The sequence below is a fragment of the Neolamprologus brichardi genome, chromosome 10 (assembly GCF_056152115.1).
Source record: "Neolamprologus brichardi isolate AB-2024 chromosome 10, ASM5615211v1, whole genome shotgun sequence".
In the NCBI taxonomy this organism is placed as follows: Eukaryota; Metazoa; Chordata; class Actinopteri; order Cichliformes; family Cichlidae; genus Neolamprologus; species Neolamprologus brichardi.
This window is the reverse complement of record NC_142113.1, coordinates 8393079-8407246: the sequence shown is the minus strand read 5'-3', so window position 1 is coordinate 8407246 and position 14168 is coordinate 8393079. Positions and strand designations below refer to the sequence as shown.

Sequence of the window (14168 nt, the reverse complement as noted above, 5' to 3'; positions counted from 1 at the left end):
AAATACCCTGTCTCAGAGTGACGCTGAAAAACTAGTTTATGCATTTATTACTTCCAGGCTGGACTACTTTAAATCATTATTATCATGATATCCTAAAACCTCCCTGAAAAGCCTTCAGTTAATCCAAAATGCTGTAGCAAGAGTACTGACAGGGACTAGAAAGAGAGAGCAGAGTTCTCCTGTATTGGCTTCCCTTCATTGCCTTCCGATAAATCCAGAATTGAATTCAAAATCCTGCTCCTCACATACAACGTCTTAAATAATCAGGCCCCATCTTATCTTAATGAACTTGTAGCACCATATCACCCTATTAGAGCACTTCGCTCTCACACTGCAGGCTTACTTGTTGTTCATAGAGTATTTAAAAGTAGAATGGGAGGGAGAGCCTTCAGTTTTCAGGCCCCTCTTCTGTGGAACCAGCTTCCAGTTTGGATTCGGGAGACAGACACTATCTCTACTTTTAAGATTAGGCTTAAAACTTTCCTTTTTGCTAAAGCATATAGTTAGGGCTCGACCAGGTGACCCTGAATCCTCCCTTAGTTTTGCTGCAATAGACATAGGCTGCCGGGGGATTCCCATGATGCATTGAGTTTTTCCTTTCCAGTCACCTTTCTCATTCACTATGTGTTAATAGACCTCTCTGCATTGAATCATACCTGTTATCAATCTCTGTCTCTCTTCCACAGCATGTCATATCCTGTTTTCCTTCTGTCACCCCAACCGGTCGCAGCAGATGGCCACCCCTCCCTGAGCCTGGTTCTGGCGGAGGTTCCTTCCTGTTAAAAGGGAGTTTTTCCTTCCCACTAGGGCTGCTCAATTAATCGAATTTTAATCATGATTACGATCTGGGCTTTCAACGATCATTAAAAATGACTGAGCCGATTATTAGCCCCTCCCTCGTGCTTTACTCTCGCGCTGCTCCGTGTGTGTAAATCGAGCGCACCTCTCTGCATTTCGAACACGTGTCACAACAATTAAGAGCAGCGGTCCACAACCTTTTTTGCGCCACGGACCGGTTTATGCCCGACAATATTTTCACGGACCGGCCTTTAAGGTGTCGCGGATAAATACAACAAAATAAAACTAGTACCGGTACCGAAAAAAAGAAAATTTATTCATAACACACGTGAAAAGACCAAGGAAAACCGAGTTAACGATAAAAACGATAACAAAATAACGCTAAAAACCGATAAAAACCCTGAAAACCATACATTTCACACCTGAGCCTCAACTCTCGCGGCCCGGTACCAAAAGACTCATGGACAGGTACCGGTCCGACGCCCGGGGGTTGGGGACCGCTGATTAAGAGGACCCGAGGGAAGCTCGGAAAGCTAAGCAGAAGTTATTTGGAGAAGAGAGTAACTGCCGTTGGTTGAAAAGAGAGGTAAAAAAAACTTCAGTGGTGTGGAAACATTATGGGTTCGCGGAGTCAGACGTGGATCAAGTAGACATAGTGTGTAAACTTTGCTACAGTGTCATAGCTGCACCACAGAGCAACACTGCAAAGTTCACTAAACATAGATGTTTACATTTTTCATTTATTTTTTATATTGCAAACATTTGCACTGTTATCAGTATTTGCACACTATTTTATATTATTTTTTGACAATCTTTAAAGTCATTATTCAATACATTGTTATTGTTAAATAAATATCGTCAAATAATCGAGATCTCAATTTCAGTGAAAATAATCGTGATTATCATTTTTGCCATAATCGAGCAGCCCTACTTCCCACTGTCGCCAAAGTGCTTGCTCACAGGGGGTCATATGATTGTTGGGTTTTTCTCTGTATCTATTATTGTACGATCTACTGTACAATATAAAGCGCCTTGAGGCAACTGTTGTTGTGATTTGGCGCAATATAAATAAAATTGAATTAAACTGAATTAATAAAAAATAATAAAGTGTATTTGTATTGCCCAGAAAATAATATACATTAGTCTGATGTCTGATATTTAAATTGTATTTTTCACATAACTACTTAATTGCTTCGATTCTAACCATTACTAATAACTTGGATACAACTGTCCATCTGTCCTCTGCATGGTGTTTTTAATTGCTGCAAACAGTCTTTAGTTTGTGAAAGAAAACCTACACAAACCAGGGGCAAACATGGTAACTGCAACTCAACACCCATATTTCATTCATCTGAACAAAATACAAAAAAATATAAACTACTTAAAACCTCAATTGACTCATTTGGATTGCTGAGGTGAACAATGACTATGACCAAAAATCTGAAAACGTGGCCTTTAAATCTCCCTCTTAACCTGACAAACCTGCATGCATATGTCACTGAGCTAATCCGAGTAGGAAGAAACAGCTTACCAGATTTTCGCTGAGTAGCAGTTATGCCACTTCATCCATAGCGGGAAAATTGACACACTGACAAGGTAACAAAAACTATATTTACTGGCTTTCAAACTACATCTGACAACACACCCGAGTGACACATATTCTTATGATTTGGATATTTTACAAAGCGGTTAATGTCCCCTCAAGAGTGACTGAGGTGATAGAGTAGCTTGAGCAGATTCTCAGAGCAGAAACACAACTGCATACCACTGCACTTCTCTCAGGCCAAGAAAAATATACATAATCATTGTTTTCAGCAGCTGGAATTAAACCGATGTAAAACTGAACAGCCCATATGGAAAAGATATATATAAATCTTATGAAGTTTTTATCTGTCTTGAAACTTGTATGAAAAGCATACAAGAGTGAACACAGATATAAGATCCCTTGAAAATTATATAATGAAACTTGTATGTTTTGTATACTTACTAAAAAAATATATTAAAGTAATGAGAAAGTGGTCACTTTCATGAGTAAATCATGTAAGCCTTATATGATTTATATATGATTTACTCATGAAAGTGGCCACTTTCATGAGTAAATCATATATGTTTTTACTATTTCTTTTCCATATGGGAGAAACCACAGCTTGTTGACCTTTAATGTAATCTGAACGCAGGGTCAATTTTAAAGATACACGCGTCAGTAGAGTGATCGGATAAATGGATTTTGTATGTAGCTCCATATGGAACTTAGCAATCAGACATATGGAATCAAAGCAGGTGTTAAAAAGTGCAGATCACAGAGCACAGAAAGTCAACAATGCTGTTAGACTTAAGTAAAACCATGCCTCTTTTGTGCATGGACAGAAAATGTTTACAGCAGCAACTTCTTAAAAAATGTATGTAAAAAGAGTTCTGCACCACTTCTGTGAATTAATGAATGAATAAAATACTTTCTGATTCTTAAGCCAAGCCACTCTGTATAATTAAAATCTGATAAATTACACCAAAACATTAAAACCAACCAATTTTCTCCACAGGGCAGTTCCAGCCACTGTTTCTAATGCCTGCTGTGCAAAACATGTTTCTGTTTCTTACATCAATACTTTACTCTTTTTTTTTCTTTTCTTTTTTTTTTTTGGGGGGGGGGGGGGGGGGGGGGGGGGAGAGAATACAATTTAGTACATTGTTATATAAAAGCATCCTAGCATACAACAACATACCGCAGACAGTCATCAATTATGGGCGGGACTAGGGAATCAAAACAAAAGGCCAACTGTGGTACCCGCACAGCAAATAACAGTGTAATTATACAGTAATGTAAGACTGGCAGATTCCTGGTGGAAAACACAGCTGCCGATCGCTACTATAAAAAGACCAAATAATAATTTCTTAGGCATCATTTTATGCTCCCTCTCAGGGTGTGTGGCCACAGATTTTCTGCCAGGATGTGTGTTGACAGTTCATTAGGGGCTTTTGCTAAATGGTGATTGTGGGTAATAAAGTTGTGGGGGTGGGGAAGAGAGTGGGTAATATTGCACACAGATTACTACTTTGCTTAAATGATGAAATTGTGTCATAACTACAGAAACATTCAGAGCCTCAGATAAACAAGGAAGGGCCAATGTTTTTGGGGAGAAAAAATGCTGTCAAAAAGTGGAAATTTCTCTGTGAACACTATGTGATTGAAGAGATAAAACTAAAGACAATCACATGGCAAAACAAAGATAAATGGTGTAGCAAGTTATAGCAGCTCAACAGGGCCCAGACTGATTCAGCTGTCTATGTATACTTTAATGGAGATGCTGTTTTGACATGTGTTTTTCCTGCAGCACCGAGGGACTGCCTGCAACTTTCAACAGAACTGACCAACTTTTTAGAGCAGTTTAAACCACTCGTGTTCAGTTATTCCAAATATTTTTGGATACGCTTTGTTTCATTTGTTGGTATTTTATTCCAAAGCTGTATTATCTAAGGATGTTTTGGCTGTGGTAATAGCTTCTTATACTACAACTCCTTAGAGAAGCTACTTGAATTAGTATCTACTAGCCATACTACAATCTTGTGGCTTCAGTGCTGACTTTGAATATTTAGAGAACATATAGAGGTTAAAAAAGTCACCATATAAAGAAAGATTCCTGTTTAACAATCTATTTCTACTACAGCAACTTAATAAAGAAGCTTTAATGAAAATAGGCAGTGCAACACCAGTGTAATCCCATACAAATGATTTGTACTTAAATAAAGGCTCTGTGACTTTCAGTTACAGAGGATATGCAGAACTAGCCCATATTATGGTTTGCAACACAACCTGAACATTACCTTGAGTATTGAGTTGAAATCTCCTGTCAAAATGATCCTGTAATACTCTACATACATTAGCTTCTCTCTAATAGTAGGTTGACACCTATCCAGGCCCAAACATTTCCAAGCCATTAACCATCAGAAAGACACATTGGTGTTCCGCACTTACTTTATGTATCCCTTCCATTTCTAAGCCACTGAGGTTTGCGTAAAGCGAGTGGTGCCTCTTTCCTAACAGTGATGTTGTAGTGACATTAGCTGTCGTTGGGGTTGCCTTGTCTGAGAGGCTGCCTGGTTGCTTATCATGTTGCTCCACCGACCCCCTCAACTCCGGCTGTTGTGCCCCGAAAGCTTTCGCCTCTTCGCGGCTCTCCATTTCTCTGTTTGCCGGCGCGGGCTCAGGCTGCTCAGGCCGAGTGCACAAGTCGTACATCACTCTCTGTCAAAGTTAAACAGAGCGGAGGAGATCAATATGACCACAAGAGGTGCTCGGCCAAGACCAAGCCATTGCTTGTGTTTCATTTGCTGAAGGAGAATTACATGGACCGCAGGTTGACTTCCACCAGTTCACGAGCAGGACTGGGCTCTTATTCAAGGCTAAGGTGAAGTGTCTGAAAACAAGCAAATAACTCTTACTGCCATGGTATCAAGCTCTTAATTTGTAAATCCATGCTAAATGGTACTGACAAAACCAGCTCTCGTGCTGGATGTTGAGGGTTGATTAAAAGCAGTTATAACTCCTGGTTCATCTCTAAAGTACCTCCTCTCTTTGCGCAGTGACGTTTTCCAAAATGAGGACAATCAGCTCCAAAGGGATATTATATATTTTTGGTCTTCGCTTGTGAAAACCAATCAATGAATGTCACAGCACAGCAGCATTCTTGAGCATACTGTTATATTTATCACAGTGCAGCATTCAGATTCAGAGTCCAGCTCACAACATTGAAATAACCCATTTCTTCTTGCCTCGCTGCTCGTCTGCACGAGGGGGAGGGTTGTCATAAATAGAAAAAGGGAAGACACGCTAGTTCAATCATACCCTACGTAATGTTGAAATAGCCCGTGCAGTCCCAAATCAAGTGGAACACGACAAGAGACGTGTGATGGAGAAAAAAAGAACAGACTAACAGGTCTTCGCTTTAGCCCTCATTCTCTCAGCAAGGTTGAGATGTGGGTGGCATGCTTACTCCTCAGCTGTGAATCTCTCCGTATTCATGCTGCCTTGTCAAGAAGCATTTCATCCAGAAGCAATAAGACTCAACAGGGTGCTTAATCCCTTCTTGGTTGCTGCGCTATAAAGGTGAAGCAGGAGGACGAAGAGAAAAATGTGTGTGTGTGTGTGTGTGTGTGTGAGATGCCGAGTGTCTATGAAAGGAGGGGGCAGGGAGGACTGCATCCATCGTCCTATCACAAAAAGGCAGGTTTTGAGAAGGGACCCAATCATTACAGGGACTAGAGCTCGTTTCCATGGAGATGACGCTGGAATGATGTTGGCTGCCTATTGATTGTTCAAGGGGCAGTAGACAGTGCAACAGAGGGAGGCTGCAGGAGGCAGGCAGACAGACAGCTATGACCAGCAGAAACTGACTGTAATGTTTTACTGTAGTTGTGCACTAGGGAAATGGACGCAATTAGAGTAGATGGATATGTGAAATACATCGTATAGTCATTTACTTGACTGGATATGAGAAAAAAAAAAGTATGTTTTAGACAGTGAGGGCGAAAAGTTCATCTTAAGAGTAAAGTTTCTTCATGTGAAACTGTAAAGGAATCAGAATACTTTATTAATCCCAAAATTAAGGAAATTATGCAGTATTAAAATAGGCCTCTATGAATAATTTTTACTTTCCCGACACAGGAAGTTGTAGCCAATCAGTGTCTGACAAGCCTCACCTCTGTAAACTGTAATAAATTTACTGGAAATCTCAGCTGTGCTGTGCTGTTGATGCCTTTTTGCTGCATTTTGATAGTTTATCTAACAAATAATCTATCTTACTGTGTAAGAAACCACCAAAGGAATATGCATTTTGGTGAGTGATATTTTTAAAATAAGCATTTTTTTTCTAGTTGTGAAAATGCAACTTTCGTATAAAGCATTACTTCAAACATTAGAGAGGCTGTAGTTAGGAGCAACAAAGACTAACTGGAAATTTTGGCTTTTTAAGATTTTTTTCTACCTGGTATTTTTCTGGTGTGTTGCCAGTGCAATCAAAAGTAAAATCACATACAGTTCATCCTGAAAATTAAAGTTCACATTTCCTTTACCGTGCAGATTTTGATACATTAAATGGTTAAAAATTGAGACCCACAGACTTTTGGCTCACACACACAAGGTTCCTTTTTTTGTCCTAACATCGGTTTCCCCAGCTTCAACCTATTCCATTATTAATTAGTTTGCTCACAAGACCTTAAGTAGCCTAAAGACAAACCAACCAACACATGAGTGCCTCTGAACACCATCTATATTCTGCTTCAACTCCTTTGAAAGTTTAAATTTGCTCCTTTGTTAGTAGCAGTGTTCTTGACAGCAAAACAACTAAATAATATGTGAGAGAGCTGCAGTACACATGACCACTGCTTAGGGCTGTGTGATATGACCAAAATCTCATATCCCGATATAAGACATCTATTGTCCCGATAACGATATAAATCACAAAATGTAACATTTTCTGTAAATTCTCTGAATCTCGGGCAGCTCAACTTGCGTGAAGTGTTTCCAGCTGGGCGTCGTGTACACTGTACGATGTTTGAAACTATACATTTTTAGACATAAGTTGTAACGGCCGCCGTTTTCTTTGTGAGTATTTATTACACAGCGTGCTGCGGGAAAAAGCCTGTTCTAACGTTTGAGTCTAAGGTTTATTTTTTTTCACCTGACGACTCTGTTTTGCTTCTCATCCATAAATACTCAGCATACTCTTTCACGTGATTCAGTTTATTTTGAAAAGTCTCAACAGGATCTTGAGCTTTATTGTGAAAGGTCTATGTGGAAAATAAACAAGCGAACACGCAGTGGTTTTACCGTCATTGTTGCTAACGACAACGCATAAAAACAGCCGCTTGTCCGTCCATAGTGTGGTTATATTAAATATATAAGAAAGGGAGAACTTTAAGAAAATTAATATAGCCACTACAGTGACCATCAAAACGATGAAAAAATATTGCCGCAGTTTATTTTGCGACACCACGAAACAAACAATAGCGTAAAATGAAAAGATAGATGTTTTTATATTGTCATCCGATATATATCGTTATATCGAACAGCCCTGCAGCCCTGCTTACAACAAGATACAGTAACTATGAAAAATCTTACTGAGCATAAAATAATAAATGTCAAACCACATATGCCCCTGCAAAGAAAGGAGCTTCAGCCAGGCGCATCATAGATCAATGGCAGAGACATCCTTTTATGCTCATTTTGGCACAATCGGAAGAGCATCTCACAAGAAAATAAATATTATGTTACACTCACACACTTCACATTGAAATTTAAACATTACAAACAAGATATAGACTGATTAAAAAGCCCAAAAGAAAAAACAATGAATATGCCTTTCCACACATGCTGAAAAATATTATCAGCAGATCAGACATGACGAAAAGAAAGAGGGATGAGTCAGTGCATTCTTGTTAGAGTATTAGTATTTGGGTCCAATACCTTAGCAGCAACGTGTAAGAAATATTAAAGAAAAATATAGAGAGATGAGCAATTGCCCACTTTTGAGACACAGTTCAAGCTTTGATTAATTATTCAAATCCATGCCTATGAAAACTTTATCCAAAATTTAAGACATGGAAGCACAGTGACCCAATTCTGCCAGTCCTACAAGAGACACATAAACACACACACCCTCCACCCTCCTCTCTGCACATATCATGCAATATTCACCTCCAATAGACGGTTCAATCTTAAGAAAGTGTGAAAATTAAGTTTCTAAGCTCTCATATCGGCCAAAATGGCTGTTTCAGACTTTAAACTATTTAACACATCTTGCATCATTTTGACATTTTAAAAAGCTGCAACATTTGCTGATATTTGCTTCTTCCCTTTTGTTTTACTTGACTGTTTCGGTGCACAACTGATATACAAAATACAGTTCCTGATAGCTTAATCTTTTAGATTTCATCCATCCATCTGTTCTTTGACTATGACTTGACTTTGCAAGTAACAGCCACACAGAAGAAAGCTGGCTCAAAAGAAAGAGAAATGGAGCTAAAGCAAGAAGCTAAAATAATTGACTGCAACAAGGCATATGTATAAATGGAGGTTAAAATGGGCCGAAAAAATCCAGAATGACGTTCGAGCACCTTCACATGATAGGTAGGTTAATGTATATTACTCTTGAAAGAGGTCATTTTTCAAAATTATTCAGTAATAACACAATAATGACATCCAGTTTCCACCCACAATACTATTAAGACCGTAGGGTCTTAATAGGGACCGTAGGGTCTTTACCTTACAACCGCGGTCCCCAACCCCCGGGCCACGGACCGGTACTGTGAGTCGTTTGGGACCGGGCCACGAGAGTTGAGACACAGGTGTGACATTTATGGTTTTTATCGTTATTTTTTATCGTTTTTAACATTAACTCGGTTTCCCTGGGTCTTTTCCTGTGTGTTATTAATAAATGTTCTTTTTTCTGGTACTGGTTTTATTTTGTTGTATTTATCTTAAAGGTCGGTCCATGAAAATAGTATTGGACAGCTGCCTTACAATATAAGGCACCTTGAGGCGACTGCTGTTGTGATTTGGTGCTATATAAATAAAAATTAATCTTTTTTTTCTCATCCCTCTGAGATCTCTTTGGTAGAGATGTAAACAAAGTTGGTTGCGGTAGTTCAGCATCTAGCTAGAGAAGAAATGTGAACATAAATGGAGTAAAGTTTATTTTAAGGAAATTTAAAGGTATTTTCAGGTAATTTCAAATGCAACTCGTCAAGCAGCTCAAAATATCATGACAGATACACACAAACAATTTCTGCATAGCCCATAAAAAAATGTGTCTGCAACCTAAAGGCACAGCTTTCCTTTTTTATATACTTCTCACAGACATGGAGAAAAAAAAACATTGATATGTGAAATGGAGTAAGATATAATAAACACCAGACACCATCCCTCCTCACCATCTATCACCAAGAGCAACTCCAGAATGGAACAGTCCAACCGCTCTCCAGGAAACTGATTACAGACCCCAAGCTGTGCATCATGGTGAGGCCAACTATATCAAGCTGGTATCTCTCGGCGTCAAGCACCGGTTCAGGCTCCTTCTCCACCAGAGCAGTGATGCTCCATGTAAGCAAAGCCGGTTGCAGCAGATCAGACCGATAAGGTCCCCACCCTCGACTGCCACTGATCTATATTGCACCAGGTATTGGGTCCACATGAGGCGTGGTGTGTTCTCGCAAGTCTGACGTTTCAGCAAAAAACAGTTTGCTTAGGGCAGGGGTGGGGAACTCCAGGTATCAAGGGCTGGTGTCCTGCAAGTTTTAGATATTACCCTGGGTCAACACACCTGAATCAAATGATTAGTTCATTACCAGGCCTCTGGAAAACTTCAAGACATGTTGAGGTCATTTAGCCATTTAATCAGCTGTGTTGGATCAATGACACATCTAAAACCTGCACGACACTGGCCCATGAGGCCTGGAGTTCCCTCACCCCTGGCTTAGGGAGACACTAGCAGAATACTCACAATAATGTAGCTCATAGGATCACTAGGCCACACAAATCCCCATCATCACAATAAGGGGGAGATGAAGAGGTTTTAACTCCTACATATAAGATAAATAAGAATAATATATGGAGCTTAAAAATGAGCATATTTCTCCTTTAATATATTTTTTATTTAATTATTACAGATAATAGTTAAATGAGCACCGCATAAAGTCAGAGAAACTTTGTTATAATTAACACCTGTGGCTGTTAAGTAAACTGATCTGATGATCATGATACTTGAGACCATTCCGCACTACAAGTCACACTGTTGTATGTACTGTATGTAAAATATTTTGTACAATGACTTTGAGATCAGCATATATGCTGTTTCCATGTCAGTATATGACAACAAAGTTGACTTGGAAATGACAAAGCCATCCATACTAGATTCATGTTGCTTAGCCAGGTTACAGATTTAAGTACTATTGAATTGTTTTTCCATGTGTGGTCACATGATTCTAAAGCATCATGATGCTTATGGAAGGCATGTGTGCAGCTTTTGACTCATGAGATCCAACAGGAGCAGGATCAGGCAAAGATATGCAGCACTGTCCAAGTAAAGACAGTCAGGACGACTAGTAAGCATGGACTGAGGACACCAAGGACAGAAAATATTTTCATATAGAAAAGTTTCTACTAACATACTGAATGCCAACCATAAAAAAAGTCATAACTGCCAGGAACTAGAAGACTGCTGCATTATAACAAGATGATAAATGTTTTTAACTTTATCACTTTTTTTATGTGGTGGGTTTTTTATTTACCTCTTGTTTAAAAAAAACACAAAACAAACATGGATAGGTTAACCTGGAAATATGAAGTTGCTCACCTCCATGTTTCTTTTCATACATTTGGACGGCGAGGACTCCTCAGATCTAGAAGACTCAGTGCAGGACAACGGCTGGTCGTCCCAGCCTGCATGGGGAGTGTTGAGAGAGTGGCAAATATTCGGAGATCTGTTCTGACAGGTGTCCAAGACTGTAGGAGTGGCACAGCGGTCAGCTGCACATAAGTTCCTCTCTGAAGGCTGCTTCCACTGATCTAGTTTGATTTTGCTTTTTGGTGAGTGGGAGGTGCTATGGGGTCTCTGTAGCAAGCTCCTCTGGGGGGTTAGGAGGGGGGTCGTCTGACAGTATTTACTGCTGTCTTCCTGAGATGGCTTCCTTGACAGGCTTTTGAAAACATGCCTGAGGGGTGCTGCTTTCTGTGCCCCCTGCAACAGTCTTCCATGAGCTTCTAGCAGGTGGCAAAGGAAGATGGCCTTTTCTAGCTCAAATTTCTGCCTGTGATGCAATTTATAAGCTGCCTGCTCACCGTTTATCTTCGTATACAGAGTTAGCAGTAAGTGCTCCAGCTTTGTATACGTCTGTCTGCTGCAAAAACAAAAAGCCTTTTTCCGTGTGGAGTCAACGCTACCGTGCCATTTACTGCTTTCAGTGTCCACCTTTTTAGCCAGAAGATACCTGTGTCTGTTATAGTTTCTGTCCTTTTGGTCTCCTCGCCTGGCTGTCAGCTCCCTCACAGCTCTTTGCTGCTCTCTCTCTGCTTCTTCTCGTAGCCATCTAAGCTCCGCACTGAGCACTTCATGAGCCTGTCGTGTTCTCGATTTTGCCACTTCCCAGTCAGCACGCAGGCTCTCTAGGTCTTGTCCACAGCCCGACAGGTCCTGGCATGGTTTCATAGATGACAGTACCACAGGGTTATCCTTGTCTTCAGTCATGATGCCTCATTCACAGCACAACATGCATGGAAGGGCAAACAGTTCTCACTTCTAAAGAATTGGCTAAGTATCAGAACTGAGTGGCCATGCAGGTGAATGATGGGTTTGGTGGGTTAGAAATTCAGCATGCAAATAACATAAGGTCACTAGAGGGGGGGATAAGAGAAATTGAAAAAAAAAAAAGACAGATGAAGGTTAAGGATGAAGGTAATGTAGTGTTTTTAGATTATTAAGAAATTGATCGTTTCTTAGGGAGGGTTTTGTTATGAAGGGAGAAAGAAAGACTGAACATCTTTGTGCAACCAGGAAAGGACATTGTGATGGTAGCTGACTGCGTTATGTTCGGACAGAGATTTCAAATTTACCTAGAATAAATATGGCACTCAATAATTAGTTTTTAATCTAACGTTGCCTGGATGAACTCAAACATTTTAACAAACACAGAACAAGGTACGAACAATGGAGTGCATGTAACAGCAGTCAAACATTAAGCTGAGGATGCAACAAGTGATATGATGCAAAAAAAGATCTGTCTTAGCTGCCGTTACTGAAACCCGTTTTGCCCATCACTAGCTCAACTTAGCGGTTCCCATATGGACGCGAGAGTACGGTTCGTATTACACGGAGGATGGGGACTCTGCTAATTCGAGCTAATTAACTAGCTTAATCTTGGTTTAGCATGTTACTGTCATGCCCTCAAATAGGTGACGCTAAACTCTATTACGCTATTCTGTAATGTGAGTAACACTCTCTAGCATCCTGGAGTCGGAAAAAACAAAACAAGGCAAAAGGGAAAAAAACGAAAAAAACACTTCTGGCTACTACGTCCTGTTAGCCTGTGTTAGCTTAAGGTTTGTTTGTTTTTTAGCCATAACTTGTCTCAAACTCACCTCTCAGCAGACTCAACTACTATAATGAACTTTTCATCAATGGGGACATCTTCTTTTGACTAAAGTATTTCTGTCAGCATTCAAATTAGCTGTGTAATAACACTAATACCGCCTACGTTAGTTGTTAAAGGTCCACAGAGCCATGCAAGAAGGGGTTTGTTTATGTGACAGACACCAGTGTCACACTCAGCCTCTGTCCAGCGTCATCCTGCTGGCCCGGCCAGGAGCAATGCTGCTTTCACGTACTTCACGTCCTTTCTCACCATGTCAACGCTTCATGACATATGAGATTGGTAATTTTTCAAGGTTGGATAGATTTCAGTTGTTTTTATATGGCTTCAGTTTCTTATATTTCTGTATTTTATGTAAAGATTTGAGTAGTTCATGGGTTCATTTGAAGTGTTTGTTTTTATTCGCCCTCCTCTCAAATATGGAGTATTACCTACTGATATTGAAGGCAACAAACCATGGAGTCTGAGCCGTCCTTCTCTCTACTTGTGGGAGATGAAGGACCACTAGTGGTTACACAGTGCTAGTGTGATGTAAATCCGCCAATTTTCTATGTATTATTATTATTATTATTATTATTATTATTATTATTATTATTATTATTATTATTATTAATAATAATAATAATAATAATAATAATAATAGTTGTTGTTGTTGTTGTTGTTATTATTATAAATGGGGGTCATTATTTTAGTTATCTTCCCATTGCAAAGCATCTGATATGACTCTGTGATTTACTAACGTCAAGAGCAAAACACAATTATAATCAGTGTAACTATGTCGTGTGATTTTATACAACCAGAGTGTCTTCATCCATCTAACAACATGCTAAATGCAAAAGTAATTTTCAGATGCAGGACAAGTTTAAACAGAGTTTTTTTAATTAATATTTATTTAGCTGCTTCAGACTCAGCAACTAGGTATCGAGCAAACGCCAGCGAGACTTTTAATGAAGGAGAAGCATCGGTAGTGTGTGAATACGTGTGTAAACATACTGACAAACCTTCTCTTGTGTCACTGTTCATGATCGCTGGCAAACAGGAAAGAGGAAAAGGAAGGCAGACCCAAGTCACAGCAGGCTGGGCTAAAAATAAATCTCACGAAATCAAAGTTCAAAGCCAAGCTCGCTGAGACGTGACAGGCTCACATGACTTTAAAAAAACTTTCACATGAAGGGAAGGACAGACTGAAAAGCTCTACACTCAATTAACTGTACCACTGCCACACCGAG

General features: G+C 39.6%; 1 protein-coding gene across 9 annotated transcripts in view; it reads right to left on the bottom strand.

Moving 5' to 3' along the window:
- The window catches only part of tspoap1 (TSPO associated protein 1), an 82380-nt gene extending 69275 nt beyond the window's left edge, over positions 1-13105 (bottom strand). For 8 of the 9 annotated variants that reach the window (XM_035911458.2, XM_087847137.1, XM_087847140.1 and 5 more), the window contains exons 1-2: positions 12929-13105; positions 11148-12184 (exon numbers count right to left, since the gene is read on the bottom strand). In XM_035911458.2, the coding sequence (XP_035767351.2) occupies positions 11148-12038 (891 nt within the window). In that variant the 5' untranslated portion in view covers positions 12039-12184; positions 12929-13105. Of the gene's footprint in view, positions 1-4771; positions 6007-11147; positions 12185-12928 lie in introns of those variants that run through there. The other variant, XM_035911460.2, reaches the window with a different exon arrangement.
- Positions 13106-14168: the final 1063 nt, after the last annotated feature.